Source organism: Erythrolamprus reginae, chromosome 3 (assembly GCF_031021105.1).
Source record: "Erythrolamprus reginae isolate rEryReg1 chromosome 3, rEryReg1.hap1, whole genome shotgun sequence".
NCBI lineage: Eukaryota > Metazoa > Chordata > Lepidosauria > Squamata > Dipsadidae > Erythrolamprus > Erythrolamprus reginae.
In genome coordinates this window covers 71351777-71373008 of record NC_091952.1, presented here as the reverse complement: position 1 = coordinate 71373008, position 21232 = coordinate 71351777, and the positions used below count along the sequence as shown (strand labels likewise).

Genomic DNA, 21232 nt, shown 5'->3' with positions numbered 1-21232 from the left:
AAATATTCAACAGAATATTTGCTCACTTTAATCATACATCAAAACATCAGCTTTGGATTAGCAAGAAGCTTATTCACTCACTATATCTTGCTGCTTTATGTTTGCAGAAAAATATGTTTGGAAAAAGTATGGGTTTCTTAATTTTTACAGCAATAAACTACAGTACATAAAAAAGCAACACTTTTAACATTTCAAGAAACATGCTAATTAAGTTTTCTGTCTTTATATGTGGACATTTCTTTGCAGGTAAGTTGAGTAGAGATATACAGAGATAAATTCTATGAATTTTGCACGTATTTCACTCAGGCATTTTCAGACAGTTATAAAATTATAAGCTGTGTCCAACCCTATTCAACGCCACTTTGATTCCACCTCTTGCTAAGTAGATGCATTCAATCTTACAATCTGCTCCACTATTATTCAGAAATGTCCAGGATTCCCACTTTTTTCTCAGAGTTAATTTATTTAGACCCATCTATACTGTGATAATAGAAACATTCCAGTATTAAATTGAGGTTGATTAGATGTTCAGCTTGCACCTTTATTTTCAGATTAGCTGCAACAAGATAACAAAGTGTATAAATGCTACATAAAGTTGCAATGTATTGCAAACATGCTTCCTTACAGTTCAGTGAAATTTACTTTGAAATAAATATACTTAGGGCATAGATTTGGGGTACTAACAAGAAAAAGTTAAGTATGTATACAAAGGTGGCTGCAGTTCTGCAATTAGAAGTACAGTGGTACCTCTACTTAAGAGCTTAATTTGTTCCGTGACCAGGTTCTTAAGTAGGAGCATCAATGTAAAAGCAAATAATGCATGCAAGCCCATTAGGAAATAAATAAAAGCTCAGAATTTGGGTGGGAGAAGGAGGAAGAAGAAGAGGAGGAGGAGAGTCGCTGCTGAAGGAAGAAGGTGAGGTGAGGGGAATCAAAAAAATCCAAAACTTTAAGGCTTAAAAAAAAAAGAGGGACTCTGAGACGGCGAGGAGGAGCAAGTGCCTCCAATACACCCGGCACGAGGCTGCCTCATACACTGCCTCCCACACACTGGCTGCTGCTGCTGCTACCTGCTGCCTCTTCCTTCCCATGCTGAAGGGTTCCCCTCTCCTCTCGCTCTCTCGCTTGGTAGCCTGTGCCTTTCCTTTGCTGTGGTGATTCCTCGGCTGCCCAGAGCAAAGGGAGCGTTTCTTTTCTCTGGGCGCTGGCAGAGGTTTATTCCCTGTTCAAGTGCCAAGAGAAAGGAAAATGCTTTGTTCGCTCTGGACTGCCAAAGCCTCCTTAAATGCCACCAAAAGGCTCCTCTGGCAGCCCAGATGGCCAGGATTAAAGGGGGACTGGCAGGAAACTGGCCGGGCCTTTGTTCCGCTCTCAAATTTCCTGGGAATTTTCCGGGCTCGGGTTCTTAAGTAGAAAATGGTTCTTAAGTAGAGACAAAAAAATCTTGAACACACAGTTCTTATCTAGAAAAGTTCTTAAGTAGGGGCGTTCTTAAGTAGAGCTACCACTGTATCTCTCTGTGAACGCAAATGACTTGGTTTGTTGTGTAGATCAGTGTTTCCCAACCGTGGCAACTTGAAGATATTTGGATTTCAACTTCCAGAATTCTCCAGCCAGCATTCGCTGGCTGGGGAATTTCGGCAATTGAAGTCCAAATATCTTCAAGTTGCCAAGGTTGGGAAACACTGGTGTAGATGTTTGGGTGGTTCAAGGTGGGAAATTTGTGGTGGGCGGGGCATGATTTTGGGGATTGTTATGTGTGCTGGGACTGGTATTTAGGTGTCATGTGAATTTTGCTGTATGGGTATACTGTGTATATACATACAATGGCAATAATGTATGTATGTATGTACGTACTTACTTGTATGTATGTATGTACGTACGTACGTACTTACTTACTTACTTACTTACTTACTTACTTCTAAGGAAACGTGGCCAGAGCTATCTTAGTTGTCTCCTAACTATCAATCTATGTCAGACTTTTAATGGCAAATGCAGAATATTGTTTGTTTGTTTGTTTGTTTGTTTGTTTGTTTATGCAAAATATATTCTTTCCTCTCTTTAGTTATCTTAATTCAGAATATTGGTCCCTCCAATAACAGCCTATTTAAGACTCCATTATCTAAGATTCATCTCTCTATTTTCGAAATCTCAAAATACATGAAAGAAATCTCTCTCTATCCTAGGACCTGTGTTCAATTGAAACCCTGAGCGGGATTTAAGATTATCGCGCCAGAACCGAACTTGGCCCTTTCTGTAAAGCTATATAGTTCTCTCGTCATCATCTCTGTTGTCAAGGGCACCAGGGCTTGCAAGCTAGGATGAGTGTGAAAGGGTGGGAAGCGAGGCTATCGTGAGCTTGAAACCGTGCTCCCCGCCAACACTGCCCTCCAACTCACCATTCAGGTACTTTCGTATCTCTTATGTATATGGGACGGTCCGATCGGGAAGGCTACCAATGTCCTGAGGAGTATTCAAATGTCATGGCTGCCATTCGACGCGTATCATTTGGTTTATTTGCTCGCGTTGCTGCTGAAAGACCTCTGGGTAAAAACGGGGCAGAAAAGAACGGATTGAGGACGAGGGGAGACGGGCTCCGTAAGCATTTTCGTTCCTAACTTCTACGCACCGCACCACCACCACCCCCGCTCCCCGCGCGCACCTTCCAGCCTCCTTTTCGGTCCCGCTTAGTAACCGAGACTGCCAACCAATCCTCAAACTGCCAGCCGGCTTCACGGCCTTGCCATTGGCTGCTTTCTTGTTGGAGGCCTTTTAAGCCAATCCGCGAGCTCGTTGCTTCTTCCCAGACAAAAGACAAGCGAGGGGGCTCCGGCAAATGGGGCTGACCAATGCGCGCTCCCCCTCCCCCTCCCGATATTCACTTTCCACCGCCGCCACCCCGCCGACCTGGCGTCCATCCTGGAAGCGAGCCAGGAACGGAATATGCAACTTTTGCCTTTTCTTGAAATGAGAGCAGAGAGGAAAAGTGAAAATGCACACGTATATTCCACAACAACAACAAAAACCCTCCTCCTTACCAAATAATGCTGTTGCTCCATATATACTATAATAAAGCAAGCAGGCCCTTTTTTGTCACAAAAAACTTGAATGTTTTGACGATGTAATTTAAATTTTACAAATAAATAAATAAAGCTATTTGAATATCTGCTTAAATTAATCTTCACCTTTAGCATAATAAGACACTTGGACTTTAAAATACCTAAATTCTTTGTTTACTAATCCTAAACTAGTAGAAATTTTAAAGGGTAGCAACAAGCTGGTCCTGGAATTGAATTTCTGACAACTCTGTCATTGTTAAACTAAAAGCAGATTCTCATCAAGAGACTTTGGTATAACCTTGTGAGGATATTAGCTATATGATATGTTAAATCTCAGTTCCTAATTAGAAACCTAATTAGAATGAGTGCAGGTGTCATTGACTTTACTCCAGTTGTAAATAATGGCACATAGGCCAGCACTTCCATCATATATAATCTGTATAAACATGAAGCAAAATAAATATACATGTACCAGATGTGATAGAGCAGATAATTCTTCCATATGATAATCTTATTACCACAAATAATGCAAGGCTATGGATCACAAATATTACATTGAATAACCATGTCAATAAGTAATGATGTGCTGCAAAAGAATTGTGGTTATGGATGATGGGGTACATTCTAATTCTACATATCCAGAATACATCACAAACATAATGGATAAAAGCAAGTATTGTTAGTACACTATTCTTCAGTACTGTATAGCCATTCTTCCAAATACAATGCTTGGGCAATGTCTTATGATCAAATCATGAACATGATTAGATTTTGAATTTTAAGGGACACAGCACTGAAACTTAACAAACCTCAGTATAGAAACACAGAAGTCTGACGGCAGAAAAAGACCTCATGGTCCATCTAGTCTGCCCTTATACTATTTTCTGTATTTTATCTTAGGATGGATATATGTTTATCCCAGGCATGTTTAAATTCAGTTACTGTGGATTTATCTACCACGTCTGCTGGAAGTTTGTTCCAAGGATCTACTACTCTTTCAGTAAAATAATATTTTCTCATGTTGCTTTTGATCTTTCCCCCAACTAACTTCAGATTGTGTCCCCTTGTTCTTGTGTTCACTTTCCTATTAAAAACACTTCCCTCCTGGACCTTATTTAACCCTTTAATATATTTAAATGTTTCGATCATGTCCCCCCTTTTCCTTCTGTCCTCCAGACTATACAGATTGAGTTCATTAAGTCTTTCCTGATATGTTTTATGCTTAAGACCTTCCACCATTCTTGTAGCCCGTCTTTGGACCCGTTCAATTTTGTCAATATCTTTTTGTAGGTGAGGTCTCCAGAACTGAACACAGTATTCTAAATGGGGTCTCACCAGCGCTCTATACAGCGGGATCACAATCTCCCTCTTCCTGCTTGTTATACCTCTAGCTATGCAGCCAAGCATCCTACTTGCTTTCCCTACCGCCTGACTGCACTGCTCACCCATTTTGAGACTGTCAGAAATCACTACCCCTAAATCCTTTTCTTCTGAAGTATTTGCTAACACAGAACTGCCAATACAATACTCAGATTGAGGATTCCTTTTCCCCAAGTGCATTATTTTACATTTGGAAACATTAAACTGCAGTTTCCATTGCTTTGACCATTTATCTAGTAAAGCTAAATCATTTACCATATTACAGACGCCTCCAGGAATATCAACCCTATTGCACACTTTAGAGTCATCGGCAAATAGGCAAACCTTTCCTACCAAACCTTCCCCTATGTCACTCACAAACATATTAAAAAGAATAGGACCCAGAACAGACCCTTGTGGCACACCGCTTGTAACCTGACTCTGCTCAGAATACTCGCCGTTAACAATAACTCTCTGATGTCTACGCTTCAGCCAGCTGCAAATCCATTGAACTATCCAGGGATTAAGTCCAATCTTCACTAATTTATCCATCAGCTCTTTATGTGGAACCATATCAAAGGCTTTGCTGAAGTCCAGGTAGGCAATATCCACGGCACCACCTTCATCCAACACCTTTGTGACATAGTCAAAGAAATCAATGAGATTAGTCTGACATGATTTGCCTTCAGTAAAGCCATGCTGATTTGGGTCCAATAAGTTATTGTTTTTTAGGTGCTGATTTATCCTCTTTTTGAGTAGAGTCTCCATCATTTTAACTACAACTGATGTCAAGCTAACTGGCCTGTAGTTACCAGCTTCTTCTCTACTGCCCTTCTTGTGGATAGGCACAACACTGGCCATTCTCCAATCCTCAGGAACTTCTCCTGTTAACAGGGATTGGTTAAACAAATCAGTCAGGGGGGTAGAAAGGACAGATCTGAGTTCTTTAAGAACTCTGGGGTGGATGCCATCTGGACCCATTGCCTGGACCCAGTATCTGAATGGGGAGATCAAACACACACACACACACACACACACACACACACAGAGTCAGATTCTTTTCTGGAAAGTACTTTAACTAGTATAAGGTTAACAATTACTTTTTATAGTTTGGAAAATTATTAACATATTCTGCCAATTAATCACACTAGTTAAATTTGACAACCATCCAAGCAGACAGCACTATCATGAGAACACCAATCCTACATCTTCAGAGTAACCCAACTGATGAGAATAAGATTTACTTAAAATAAGAATACTTCACTGAGCAATTGCATAGTCCCAAAATTTCTGTAAGTCATCCAACTTTAACTTTAATCATAATTCTAAAATGCAACTTAGACATTGGTGAGGGTCTATGTGCTTGTAAGCATGTATCACAAAGGTATATAATAATTAAAGACTGACAATGTCTTCACTTGACCAACCCTTGCTGTACACAAGATAGTAAATTTGAACTTGCAGTTTGTTAGAGATAAAAGAAATGCCAACTGTTCAAAGCCTTTTCAACTATTACCATCATTTAATCATGAAAACCCCATTGATAGTGTACTTTTCCCTTTGAAAAACCAGCTTTCCCTCTATTTATGCATGGAGATTTACTGTGAATTGTTACACAAGACTAGAATAAATTACACTGAGTCCCAGCTTCAGTTTTGATAGTCAGTCTTCAACTTAGTACTTAAAAATATTAAAGTGTGTAATTATTGGCTTAATACCCAGTAGACACTTTTCACATTGTACACTGCCATATGTGCATCCTTCAAAGCTATTCATAAAGCACACACGTCTAGAGTTTCCATATTTTACATCTGTCATTTAAATGATGGACAGTTGAGGGTGACCTGTCATATAGTATCAATAATATACACATAATTCCATACTGAAATGTAAAGCCTATTCCAAGTTTCTCCCGGCTCTTTGTGTATATTAAAGAGCTATAGAGTCACGGGTGCAACAGAATAACATCATCATCTGCAAACAGTCCTAGCCCCCAGCGGCAGACACACAACCCCCACCCCCTAAATATTGTCAATATAACCAACCGAAAATGCAGGAAATACATTCACCAAATAGTAAAAGATAAACCTACCATTTACTTTGCTACCCGTTGTCAAATCATGACAGGAATCAAATGGACCCTTTGGGGAGGTTGGGGTTGGGGTTTTTTTGGGGGGGGGGGCATCTTTTGTGTGCCGTTTGAGAAAAAAATGAGGGGGAAACGGGAAGAAGGGTCTCCTATCACTGAATATTCTGGCGGCTTTACCGCTGGGCAAGGGTGGCGGTGGTGATGGTATACATTCATGGTGCAGACGGGCTGATGGAGGAGCTGTTCCAGCTGGAGCAGCATCGCTGCCACTTGCACTATATATATACATATACATATGTATATAGTATATGAAATCTCAAAAGCAATTAGAGGTAAAACTGGAAGCCGATTCCCCCCCGCTTTCTAGCAGCTTTTGTTTCTTGGCACGGCTCAAGGTACTTCGCCTGAAGCAGCAAAAAGGTGGGGGGAGGGAGAAGAAGCCCTTCGGCTCACCCTCCCGCCCGAGCACTAGCGGGTTAACCCGAAGAGGGGGCGTGGCTTCGCTCGCGCTTGGCTCTCTTTGCCCACCTCGGAGGCGGGGCTTATCCCGGCACAGAGGCGGTTAAGCGACGGTTGGGGGGCCCTGGGTGCCTCTTTAAAAATGAAACTGGCCGGGGTTGGGAACAGCCGAGCACCAAAGCGCGCGCGCGCGAGTTGAGGCTGGAGCTAGAAGCCGGTCGGAAGCCGCTGCTTGCAGCAGTGAGCGCCGCCGAGCGCTGGGGCTTCGAGAAGCGGGACGGAAGCGTCGCTTGAACCGGCGGCGGAGAGCTTTGCCCCCCCTGAAAGGGGTAGAGAGAAGCGAGGCGTGCCTTGCCTTGCTGGCTTTTTAAAGGGAGCGTTCCGGGAGGCTTTTCGTTATTAAATCAGCCGCCTTCAAAACTTTGCTTTTTAAAAAGAACGAGCTCCCTCCCCCCCCTCCCGTCTTCGAACTGCCTCAGAGCAGCTCCGTTTTCCTAAATTTTGACCTCCCTCGTCTTAAAACATTCTCGCTCTTTTTAAAATATCTACCCTCGCCCCTTCCCCCCAATCTTTTATTTCGGTTCTGCTTGAAATAAGCAGCTCGAAGCTGAGGGGGAAATTGAAGGGGGGTTACATTTCTTTTGCTTCCCTCACGAGAGAGGGGAGTGGTTTTCCTGAAGAGGAAAAGCCATTGAGCTATTCTTAAAGAAAGTTTCTTCTCTACTCCCCTCACAGCCGCCCTTCCCGGTTTCTCTCTCTCTCTCTCTTTTAATATATACGTGCTTCGGGGAGGCCAAGCTTTTTACTTCGTGCCGGGACAGACTTTTATATTTTTGAAAGAAAAAAAGAAGTGAAAAGAGAGCCCTGGCAAGAAAAGCTCCCGAGCGATCGTCGCCCACCTGCCTGTTTGTCACCATGTACAATACGGTGTGGGATATGGATCGCGACGATACGGACTGGAGGGAAGTGATGATGCCCTATTCCACGGAGCTGATATTTTATATCGAAATGGACCCTCCAGGTAAATAAAGCGGGGGTGGTTGGTGGTGGGTTTTTTTCCCAACTTTGTGTTCAGGTTTAGAGCCGTGGTGCTGCTTTTTTTTCCTCCCCCCCCTTCAGTGTCAGCCATCTGCAGAAGTTCATTGTTCTCTCCCCCCGTCCAATGGTGCAGAGTTTAGCTTTCCTTTCTGAATGTGTGTGTGGGGGGGGGCGACCTATATGCTTGAATGGGAAGCCTGTAAACTTTTCCTCTTCTATTTTAGTCGCCGTTTCCCCCCCCCCAAAAAACTATATTTTGTAACGATGGGAGGGGGGGAGCCTCTGAATTCCAAAATCGAGGGCACTCGGGTTTTTTCAAAGTTTTATTTAGTGGATTTTTAAAAAAAATTAGATTACATGGCAATCTAGCCTGCAACCCTTTTTTTTTTAAGAGTTGGTTGATGTGCCAGCTATAACTAAATTTAGTCGTAAACATTTAATATTGCTCTTTTCTAGCGCTTTCTGTTTTCAGTTTTTGATTCTATACTGGGTGTTCTGGGCAAAAAAAAAACACCTGGTCTTTAATCCTGTGCTTATTTGAAAATATGTCCCACTAAGTTCATTGGGCTTTTAAGACCAAGTAAGCATGCATATCATCACCGTTTAAGCATCTTAGAACAGAGTATTTTCATTGTTTGTATCATTTTTACTTTGTGCTTCATAGTGCTTCTTTTGTGCCTAGGAAGGAATAAGATAGATACAAGAGGAGCCAAGAGGTTGATAGACTCTCTGGTGATGTGTTTAGAATTATTATTGTGAGAGTTTCATAGTTCTTGAAGCTTCTGCTTTGGTAAAATCCTCAATATGAAAAATGTATTTGTATACATTTTCTTAAATATCATTTTTGTTTAGGAAATACAATAATGAAATAAAAATTTAAATAGAGAAAACATACTTGGCATTACTTGGTATTGCATAGGGGTGCAGATGGTGAGTGTCATTATATTGTAAAGCAAAAGTAATAAATCATCCTTGTGAAACAGATGTAATAGCATTATACCATGGACTTTAACCATGGTGATGATGCTTGTTTCGCCTTCATTCATTTCTCTGGAGAAAATCATTCAGTAGGTTACCAAGAAAACTTAATTGGCTGAATGCATGTTAATAAGAGAATTTTCAGGTATCTAAAGTTTATAAAACTAGTGCTTTAATATTTCAGTGAGATTTAAGCCTCTGAGTCTTATAATAAATTTTTTGGGTTGGTTTTTTTTTTTTAGAATAGCTTCTAGATACTGAAATGCTATCACTTTGGTTCTTTCATTAATATAGTATTATAGTCTCAGTGTCTGAGTCCATTGAATTAAGAATAATTTCTTAAAAGTAATTGTATGTAAGAATTCTGCTGATAACTAAATCAAATGTACTTGATTTTTCACTGTTTTCTTACATGCCATGAACTTTACAGGCTGTTATCTTTGTTTTATTAATATTTGGAATTTGATAGTTGTGGTACAGTATGGCAACAAAATTAGGTACTGTAGAAGTTTAGGATAACTCAGCCTGTCAAAAACTCTAGCAATTTTTATTTTAAGACATAATTTTTACATTTGAGTTAAATCTCACTTTTTAAACAAAAATACATCACAATGCATAACTAAGATCTGCAAATACATCCAAGTAATCCAACAAAGCTAAAATTCATTGTAAACACGGACTGTTACATTTATAGTCTTTCTGGGATACAAGCCTTTATAACCTAGAGAAAAAAAGTTGTATTTCTTTGAAATAAAATGCAAATGAAGCAGATTCTGCATGGGATAATTTTGCAGTGTGCACTTTAACTTTAAGATATCTTAATACAAGTTTAGATAGCAGAATGTAACAGCTGGTAATGGAGAGTGGCATTAAAGTACTAGTTATAAGTTCATATTTTTAGCTGTGAGCAGGTAATACTGCTTCTAATAATAAAACAAGCAAAAGATTAGAATCTTCCTTATTCTCACTCAAATTTTGATGCTTCGTCAGACATTTATCTTGTTTCTTTAAATCACAAGGACAAGTAACTTGTTCCATAGATTTTAAAGAAATTATGATCTCAGCAGGGTCCATCCTATGCAGCAATCCTATGGCTGTGTGAAACAATATGGTTCTTCAAGATACTTGTTATGCTAGGTAACCAGATAGATTGTTGCAGTTTTGATAGGCAACATGGTATATCTGTATCTATAGGTGTATTCTTAAAGCCCCATAACTCCTTATATTCTCTGAATTTTTTAGATTGTTTGAATTAAAAATGGAAAGCTGGCACAATGTAATGTGAAGCTCCAGCCTGTGGCATCATATTTGTTTAGAATAATTTATCTGAGCTGAGTAGGTATTCAGAGGACTAATAAAATGATAGTGCAGCTCAGTGTTTTGTTTGGAAGTTTGCTCACCTGTTCAGGAAAAAAAAGACAAAGATAGGTTGGAGGGGTAGAGAACATTCTGGGGGATAGAGGAATAGTGTGGAGAGCAACTTCATTTCTTTCTGCTTTTGTCAAATATATGTTGTGTTGCTGATTATGAACAGTTACAGCTAGCTATTTAATGAATAGGCAAATTCCCCACCCATATTAATCATTTTATGAACATGTCTATAATATGCTTTCAGAAATGTATTTTCCCCCAAAAAAAGTTCATTATGATCCAGTAATTTAGATTTAAGCATTTGTCTATTGAATGCAAGTCTTAATTTAAGTTTTAATTTAATAATATTTCTGTTTGTGAATGTAGAGCTGTAATATTTTTTTCAGATATGAGATGCTTTGGTGGGAGGGGAACTTTGTCAAGAAAGTGTTTCATTATAAGGTATACAGTATAACAGACCCTAGAATCATGTACTCAGTTTTACTAAGTTTAGAAAAAAAAGTTAGTAGTTTTAATAAAGCTTGACATTAGACTTCTTCAGGAAACCCCCCCACTATATTCTGTATTTCAGAGGACTTTGTTGAGTGCTTAATGTTTGAATAGTTAATACAAATAAGTTCATGAAAAATGAGATGCAGATCCTAAAAGATTTTTTTTAAGATAAGTCTGATAAAGAGAAATGAAAACTAAATGCACAGAATAGAGAAAATAGTTTTGGAAATAATCATAATGACTATTTGTGAGAACAGGATAATTTGTCTGTAAATATATGTTCTTTAAACATACATACTGAATATTTTAAAATTAAGACTTTTTAAAACACAATTTAAACTGATTAATGCAGCACATGTGGAGAACAATGATACATTGAGTAATTCCATCCCTGATGTCTTGGTTGATTAATTGTTTCTCTGATACCTGTATGTATGATGCAATCATGAAAACCAGAAAAGGCCATATTAGGGGTAGACGACTTGAAAAAGCCCCATTTCTCTGCTTAATCATTGCCATCCACTTCACATAATGCCAGACTAAAGCTTTATTGGATTTAAATTCATATAGTTAAGACAACTTCATCTTTTTTTAAAAAAACAAAAAAGTTTATTATAATGTTCTTTATTATACCAGCTCCCCCCAGAGATTAGGATTGCTCCCACCCTCCTTGTCTTTCGCAAACTCCTTAAAACCCACCTCTGCCATCAGGCATGGGGGAATTGAGACATCTCCCCCAGGCCTATATAGTTTTATGCATGGTATGCTTGTGTTGTATGTTCTTTTAAATAATGGGGTTTAGATATTTTTAAATATTAGATTTGTTCTCTGTACATTGTTTTATTATTGTTGTGAGCTGCCCCGAGTCTGTGGAGAGGGGTGGCATACAAATCTAATAAATAATAATAATAATAATAATAATAATAATAATAATAATAATAATAATAATAATTGTTAGTTTGTTCTGCCACACGGTACAAAATTGTTTATGAAATGCAAGACTGAAAAGATGTAGGCCCAACAGTAGTTATTTCCAGGATTTTTCTAATAGATTAAAATTATTGTGTATTTTAATTGAAGATTTTGAGGATGGACAAGAAATCCAATGGCTCTAGTCCTGATAGAGAAGCTCCACTAATTTCAGCGGACTAAAAATGCATAACTTCAGAGCAGCAGTCTGCATTGCTGATAACATAATTTACTTATTTAGAAAGGCGGTATGCCATTTCAAGTACTGACACTAAACAGCTTCCTATAGTACAATGAAATAAATACAGTAGAATGCAAACTAATAATTACTGAATGAGAAGATGAATCCATATAAAAAAAGTAACAAAATCTGTTATAAAAACTTACCAGGTAACACACCTATAATCTAAACTTAGCATAAAGCTTATTCCTTAAAAACTACATGAAACGGCAGTATTTTATCTTCATGAATTTTAACAAGAAGGGAGCCTTTACAATTTAAAGGCAAAAAGTTCCAGATTTATTTTTATTTATTTAGTTTGTCCAATACACAATAATATACAATGAAGCTTATAGAGATACAGTATAGTAGAGAAGATATATGAGATAGAGGAGAGACTATAGGACGGGACGGAAGGCATGTTGAATGTTAGATGTTGAATGCCATCTCAAAGTAGCATTTTGGGGAACCTATCCCACCTCTTTCTCAAATGCCAGGGAATTATAATTTCAAATCTGCTTGTTGAAATCAAATGAGCAGATTTTACATGATGTTAAAAAAGCCTAGGACCAAAGCCATATAAGTCACTAGACAATCCATGACCCATTGGATTATATTTTCAGAGAGATTTCCTTACCTAATTTTTTTTAAAAAACAGAAGGACAAGAAGGGGAAAAAAACAATGGAAATGGGAGCCACTTTTGACTGCTTGCTAGCTTGTCTACAGCTGACTGCCCGAAAGCACTCCTTCCCAGTCTCCAGAGAGCTGGGAAGGAGAGGCACTCCTTCCCAGTCTCCAGAGAGCTGGGAAGGAGAGAGTGTGGGACTGACCTAGATGATCTCCAGAGGCCGAAGGAGGAGCCAGCCCAGCTGGCCTCCAGAGAATTAGGGTGGGGCTGATTTACTGAATGTCTGGGTAGTGGCAGTGCAGCAGCACTGAAGCAATTTCAGCTTTGTTAAATTTCAATTCTGCAGAAATCATGGTCCCGGATTTCAGACGCATTCTATACGTTAGCCCATTTGAGGTCACTTAAGTCTAAAATTGTAGCTGTATGATAGACTGTACCACCTTTTTAAAGATTCCAGACATGAGAATTTGAGTAGTGCCTAGATTAGATTGTACTTGGAAGCAAAACTGAAGCCAGTGTAGCTCCCATATTAAAGATGCAACTTGGCTGTAATAGCTCTTCCCTACTAATTATGAGCAGTTGCATCTTTTACCAGCTAGAGTCCCTGATCCTCAAAGCTAGTCCCATATAGAGTGCTGTAGTAGCCAAATTACAAGGTGATAGGAATGTAAAATATTTTTTCTTGTGCTCCCCATTCCAAGAACAGCCTTAATTGGCATACCAACTGAAACTAGCAAAGCCTTTCTTGCTCATGATTTTAGCAGAAGCTCACTGCAAATTCAGGAGGACTTGTATTGCAGATCATCTCTTGGGGAGCTTCAAACCTTCCCAGAATCAAAGATGGAATGGAATACATACATATAGGGTGTGTTCCAAAAGTAATGCAATTATTTTTTAAAAGTTATTTATTGAACAGATTTGCACAAACACTTAAAATTCTTCAAAGTACTGTCCTTGGGCCTCTACACATTTTTTCCAGAAACTCTGCCATGACTGGTACACACCCTGGAAGGCGTCTTTGGGGACCTCTCACAAGGTCTTCGTCACAACTGATTGGATCTCTTCTATGGATGAAAAATGGGTTCCTTTCAGGGCTGGGAACAAAAAGAAGTCTGTTGGAGTGACGTCAGGACTATGGGGGGGGGCAGCGTTGACACGTGGTGTTTGGCCAGGAACTTGCAGACTCGTAGTGCATTGTGGCAACGTGCATTTTTCGTCCATAGAAGAGATCCAATCAGCTGTGACGAAGACCTTGCGAGAGGTCCTCGAAGACATCTTCTAGGGCACGTACCGATCATGGCAGAGTTGCTGGAAAAAATGTGTAGAGGCCCAAGGACAGTACTTTGAAGAATTTTAAGTGTTTGTGCAAATCTGTTCAATAAATTACTTTAAAAAATAATTGCATTACTTTTGGTACGCACCCTGTACATATGTACATACATGCGTATCATATATCACCCAGACGCCAGCGGATAACCTCTTTAGCAACTTCATGTATATTAAACAATATGAGAGGATTGAACCCTAGAGCACTCCGTACTGTAATAGCCAAGAGCTCTACTACCATGTTCCTGACTGAAGCCCCTCACTTAAGAAGAAACAGAACAATACTTCTGACCAGTGGTATTGAAGGCTGTTCAGAAATCCAGGGGGACCAAAGAGACTAGGCTTTTTCTCTCCAGATCCAATCATAAATCACACACAGGAGCAACCAGTGCAATTTCCAACCCATGTCCAGATGTGACTGAAAGGGACCTTGCATTTCCTATGATCTCTTCTGATGCCAACATTTCCCTTAAAAGAGAAGATAGGGAATGTAACAGAAGTTGTCCATATTTGCTGTTTGAGGACAGCTTCTTGAGTTTTTTGAGGAAATGATGCAGTCTCCAAGTGATGGTGATTGCTTTTAGGTCAGACGTATTCAAACCTTGGTTTTAATTAATATTTCTTTAGGCATACAATATTTTATCTTCTGGGGGTCTTCAATATAAAATTGAATTTTGTCAACAAATACAATTTGCTCAGAGGCAGTTATTGCAAGAATCAAGTATCAATAGCTTTACCATAATTACCTAACTGCCCTTTCACCACTCTTTTCAGAACCCTCTTGGCAGTCCAGCACATAACACCACCATCCCATTTTTAGTGTATATATAACATTTATATCCCACTAGCATTCACTTACCTGATTAGTATTTGGATGGGAGACCACAGGATATATTTGAGCTGCAGACTTACATGCAGAGCAAAAACAAAAAACAAAATCCAAGAAGAAAGCAATGGCAAACAACTTCTATACTGTTTGCCAGGAAAACTGTATGAGCATGTCTGTGAAGTCACCAGGAACTGAATTTAAGAAAAAGCTTTGTTTAGACTAGAGGGATCTGTAAACTAGCTCTCTAATCCCACAGAAAGCCATGTCTGTAGCAAGCCTAACATAAACAAACTAGCCTTTTCCCAGTTGTGTTCCTCTACAATTAGTATATAAAAGTAAAGACAATATGAATATGACTTCCAGTAACTTCTGATAATCTTACCCTTAATTTTATTATATATTTAAATAGAGGTACAAGCTATCTTTTCTGAAAGGCTCCCATACTTACAAAATGTTCATCTAAGTTCAGTATTGCCTTTTATTATAATTGAACTTTTTGCCAATATTGTATCCATAAACTACTTTCAGTTTCTTTAAACAGTAAGTGAAATGACAGACAAATATTTTAAATACTATAAAATAAATGCATGGACCTGATGATATAAATTTCCTAACTATCTTCCTTCGTTAATATTTAATAAAGGGAGTATCAAATAATCTTGATTCTGGTTATTAGAATCATAAATGAGAGAAGCAACCCAATCTTTTTAAAGCTTTTATAATTTTTTTACACATTTTATTTACTTATAACACTTACAAAATAGGGATTAGTAGTAAGTTTAAAGGCCTTTATATATATTAATAGCTGCAGTTTTCAATTTTTAAGTCAAATAATGAGATATAGATAATTTTTAACTTTGACATTTTATTTGAAATAGCTATTTTTCAGGTCTTGGAGAAAAATCTTCAGAGGTACCAAAATAGTTGTTGACTTAAAACACTACATATAGCTTAAATATAAAATTTAGGTGCTCCTTATTTTATCTTACATGATTATATTTTTCAATTAAACTTTTTAAGGACTGAAAATACTATACGTGCACATAGTGTTAGGTAGAATTAGGAGTTTCCCCAAATAGTCTGCAAGTTCTGTAAACAATGGCGCCAGTTAAGCTTTAAGAAGGAAGTTGGGTTTATCTTTTCTCTTTCTTTCTCCCTAGAGGGCATAACCAAATTCCGGAAGCTTCAGTGATAATCTAAAACCATTGCACTTAACAAAAGAAAATGTCCATATTAAAAACAGAAGTCAGTTTCCTCACTTTTAGAAATCCAAATTAGCTCCATTTGAAGTTAAAGTGTCTGGGGTTTTCAGCAAGTCAATCTGTTTGATGCTCAGTTGTCCATGGTTTGCAGTGATGCTAGCTCCTCCAAGGGAGATATACTTTCTGAGGGAGGCTCACAGATGTGCAACTCTGCTTGTTTGGCTGTTAGCCATAAATTTGCAAAGTTGTTAATTATTCTCTCACAACATGGAGCTTCTCAGTATCTTCCAGCTCTCCTCCGCTTTCCTGTGTTTCTAGCAGTTAATTTGGCCCTTGAAACAAAAACCGTATCTCTTCTAAGCCAAGGACAGAGATTCTTGCAAGTCTTTCTACAATATTTCCCTTTCCTCATTAATCCTTTTTATAAAGCACAGCTAGAAGATTAGCTGATTCATTTTGTCAAAACTTATTTTCAAATCCAGATGATATTCTCTACCACATCATGCTTATTCTCTACCACATCATCTTTTCCTTGGTTTCCAAATAGCCTAGTGGCATGAGCTACTGAAGATTAGTACAGTATATAGGAGAAGAATGTATCAGCTGAATTTGTCTTTGGAACTTGGAGCATTTTTTCATTAGATTTGTTACAAGGTTTTTGGAGATGTGTTTCCTTTTTTTAAAAAAAATGAATCGCAGGTCTATTTGGAAGTTTAGTACTTTCAATAAAGTTTAGCATAAATGGCAGCACTTTTCTCTTTTAATTCAGAACAAATAAACTGTCATCATATTTCATTACTTGGGCCATGCATAGTGTAGAACTGATGGGGTTAAATTCCTAAAGACCAACATGTGAACTGTGGATTTGTTGACTGTGTGGCTTGCAGCCATCTCTCAGTGTCATGGCTGATGGGCTTTCATGCCCAATAGTTATTATACCACCTACTTAAATACAGTAGCTATCCATTCATGCTTCATAATTTAGTTTGTAATTTCTCATGTAGTAACTTCTGACTGATTGCCATGAGGCTGTGCCTCTGGGTGGCACCTACTCAAGTCTTCCTGCTTCCAACGTGTGCATCTTTGTTAAAATATAAAGAGTTGTGAAGAATTGGGCTGCAAAGATGGGTTTCAAATTTTGAACATTTTTCCACATATTCTAGCCCACTGCACTTGTGTTGGTTTTGATTTATGAGTTGGGAGGATTTCTGGTAGGGCCGCTTTTCGCCATCACCACCATTCCTAGAAATTTCCAGATATTTAATATGCCAGATTTAATTTGATGGCCATCTTCCATGTATGAATGTTTCATAATTTAGACGTGCTACACTATATTACACTGAAAAAACCTTGTCAGTTTTGCTAGAAAGAAGCAAAAGAAATACTTATATGTCCAAGATGGAAATCTCATAACTTTGTATTTTACTCATGCAGCATTTTCTGTTGCCCCTTCTTTCTTATTCTCATTTGGTCCAAAACCTCCTGCATTTTCAAAACATTTGGTAACATTTGTAATAGGTTTGGGATTTTTCTCTCAGCTGTCTTTGACTATTGGGAGAGATTCTTTGACTTGTGGTGCATATAATAATTCAAAAGGGAAAAACATTTAGGAATGTTTTTGGTCCTTCTCTATAAGCAATTGAAAATAAATCCCACCTGTGTCAGTTGGAGCTGATTTCAATAGTATACTTTATAATGGTACTGATTCCTTGTACTCTACTTACATTTTTCTGTAAGTTGCCCAAAGTCACCATGAGGTGACCATATAAATTTTCCCAAATAAATAAATAAATAACATAAAAGAGTTTTATAACTTGATTAGTAAAATTATTGTTATTAGTAATAAGTGTCTTCCACGTTCTAATGTACAAGAACAATTCCACGTTCTAATGTACAAGAACAATTCAAACAAGGCCAACCAGACCGTCTGCATGGACCAGTTCCTAACAACATAATTGCACAGACTAAGAATAAACTTGAACCCTCTGACTTTTTATATACTTATTTGTATTTTATTTTTCAAATTTATAAGCCGCCCCTTTCCTGACAGACTCAGGGCAGCATACAACAGTAAAATTAATACCAAAATTTAAAAAAATATCTCAAGTGTATACAGTAAAAACAGATACAAAATTTAAAACCCAGTATAAAGCAAGCACACAACCATCACTTATACATCCTACTGGCTGGAGCAGAATGCTGTCGCTCAACAGCCCCAGGCCTGCACCACAAGTTTGTTTTCAAAGCCTTTCGGAAGCCCAGGAGGGTGGGAGCCGTGCGAATCTCTTGTGCGAGTTGGTTCCCCGCAGTCCTGTCAGCTGGCATTGCTTGGCAGACAAGACTTGGAGAAGGCCAACTCTGTGTGTAATTGGTCGCTGGGACATATAAGACAAAAGACTGTCCCATAAATAAGCCATGTAAGGCTTTATAGGTGATAATCAACACCTTAAATTGCCTTCGGAGACCCACATTATGTCCATAGTTTTTAACTGAAAGGCAACAACCATCACTGGAGATTTTTATGTAGTACTCAAGATTGCACTACTTCTGCATTGTTTGTAGAAATTGTCTATCATAATTGTAAATCATATTTGTCTATCACAATTATCAGCTGACATGCACAAATCTGCCCAGGCAACAAAATATGTAGAATATATAGGGAGTTGCAGTTGTGAGTTGAGCAGCTATATAAACAAGAATGAACAAACAAACAAACAGATAAGATAGGCAGTCATAGGTATAGACATAGACATTACAATCCCAGAGAGACTCACTCCATCTCTTTCACTCCAAGGGTCAGACTGAAACTTTTCCTATGCTGGTCCAATTTCCCTCTTCTGTTCTTTGTACCTTCTGCATTTCCAAGGTTTCTCACTTATGCTTTTCTGTGGATCTTCAAGTGCATCAAACAAGTGACACATTTAGTAATAACTAAGACATTTATTATTTATTTATTATTTATTTATTGGATTTGTATGTCGCCCCTGGGGAGGGGGGGGATTAAAATTCTTTAATAAGATACTGTGTTCATAGGGCAATTTGGAATTCACTCTCACTCTCAAAGAAAACCTTTTGTCCAACCTCTACTAGTACACTCACTATCAAATAAAGTCAGGACTCTTTGCACTCAAATTACAGTATTTACATTTTCTCTTGGGAGAAACAGTTTTAACAGAAAGCTATCCCTGATAAAAATGGAAACAGCCTACATCTAAAAATGCTTCTAATGATACTTGGCTGTGGTGACCACCATTTGAGATTTAGTTTCTAAAAGATTAGGTGCATCGTTTCATTTCACATAGAGAACATTCTTTTTTTTAAAGGTTAAGGTCCTATCTCATAGTTTAATGAGGCATTATTCATTGTTTCAGCTATTTAACCTCTTGCTCTCTTATCAGATAGTATTTAATATGTTCAGGAATATTCTTAGTCAATCAGATCTTACAGATTTGAGTCATTTAGCCATCTTTTGCATTCCAAGACCACCCGTGAAAAACGAATTTCTGTGAAGTAGAGGAAAGATATTTTTGTATGTATTTAACTAGTATTTGGACTTTTAAAACCCACCCTTTGCATTAAACACTCATTCTATAATGTTTCTCAGCTGGAACTATATGTGATATCCTACCAGTTTCTTTAATAGAGTACAGTAGTACTGTAGAAAAATTTTATGAATTTTTAATGGATTTAAAATTTTCAATGGATTTAAGCCCCCTTTGAAAACCCGTGAAATAGCGAATCTACGAAAGATGAACCATGAAGTAGTGAGGGATTACTGTATATATACCATCATAGTATTTGGTGTTGAAAACTCATCAGTTGAAAATTAGTCAATAAAGATTGAACTTGAATGAAAATCAAAATTGTACATAGATGCTTAACCCCCTCTATCATAAGTCAAAGATAGGAACATTTTTTTTAAAGGAAGTAACAATTTTGATGAAGGAAAAATCAAATCTTTGAATACAGCACACATTTAGATCAACTGAAATGTTATGATTTCATCAATTTAAGTCTTATAACTTCATATTGCACATCTGCCTGCCAAACATATCGAAAGCATGCAGGGACATATTTCCCCTATCCCCAGATATTGCCAAGTAGCATGATTAAATAATTTCATTCAACAGAGGGCTTTTTTTATTTATTTATTTTTTATTTTTTATTTTTTTTTGCCTGTTACATTGACAGTTTATTAAACAGCATCGTAGCAAAGACAAACAAGGATGCTTGTTATGCATTTCCAAAATCAGACCTATTTGTCTGCTTCTGCTACATATAACCCAACTTCCCTTATAACATGAAATGCTAAATTCAGCATTTACGATCTTGGAATTGTTTTCTTATTTTAAAATAAGTTCAGCAATACAGACATTAGAAGGTACCACCAGGCTTCCTTTAATGATTATTTTACTGAGGAATGAAGATGCCCAACTGAGGGCTTTTTTTAATTCCTCAAAGCTTACACATAACATTCAAAGTAAAAGGTAAGGGTAAAATTTCCTTTAATTCTTTACCTATGTATTAATGAAATGTTCTGTGTTGCATTAGATGTTGGTGCTCTCTGAGTGCTTGCGGGAAAGGCACTGTTAATGTTACCTAATTTGATGATGAAAACACAATATAAAGTATATATGTGTCTTTAATAAGATTCATAAGGCTGTTGGACAAAACACTCCTAAAATTCTGTGGTATGAATCATGACTGTATTCACTGAATTTGAACACTATAGATTTCTTTAGTCAGATAATGAAATTTAGCTTGTCAAACATATTTTTCTGTTATTTAACTTTCAATTCAACAAGACAAAATACTCTGACTTCACTGTTTTGTTGTAAATTTCTCCAACATTAATAGAGAACATATCATGACATATTATATAAACACACTACAGTTGTAGCATAATGCTGTTGTAGAACATTTCGACCATTGTTATTGTTAATATTCCATTTACACATACCATAAGAATAAATAGTTGTAGATGTCAGGTTGTTGGTCTTACATATTTCACATTATTTAAGAATTGTTCTTTTTCCAAGCTGTTATACTATAGTTTTCTATACCTACTATTGATAACATGATTACAACATTCAGAATGTCATTATGTTCTTAGCAACTGTAGTTCAATTATTAGCTTCCTATGATTTGTAGAATTAATGTATCTTATTAAATCTAGATCCTAAAATTGAAGAAAGAATTTTAAAATGTAGAG

The 21232-nt window shown here is 37.6% G+C and overlaps 1 protein-coding gene and 1 long non-coding RNA gene across 5 annotated transcripts in view; one reads left to right on the top strand and one right to left on the bottom strand.

Annotated features, from left to right (window-relative positions):
* LOC139164113 (uncharacterized) overlaps positions 1–21232 on the bottom strand; it is a 91951-nt gene that overhangs the window by 12573 nt on the left and 58146 nt on the right. For 2 of the 4 annotated variants that reach the window (XR_011558579.1, XR_011558580.1), the window contains exon 3: positions 2400–2543. This is a non-coding gene — a long non-coding RNA (uncharacterized lncRNA). Of the gene's footprint in view, positions 1–2399; positions 2730–21232 lie in introns of those variants that run through there. The other 2 variants (XR_011558581.1, XR_011558578.1) reach the window with 2 other exon arrangements.
* PIK3R3 (phosphoinositide-3-kinase regulatory subunit 3) overlaps positions 7057–21232 on the top strand; it is a 41556-nt gene continuing 27380 nt past the window's right edge. Inside the window, exon 1 of the mRNA XM_070745799.1 lies at positions 7057–7987. Within this exon, the coding sequence (XP_070601900.1) occupies positions 7882–7987 (106 nt within the window). The 5' untranslated portion in view covers positions 7057–7881. The remainder of the gene's footprint in view (positions 7988–21232) is intronic.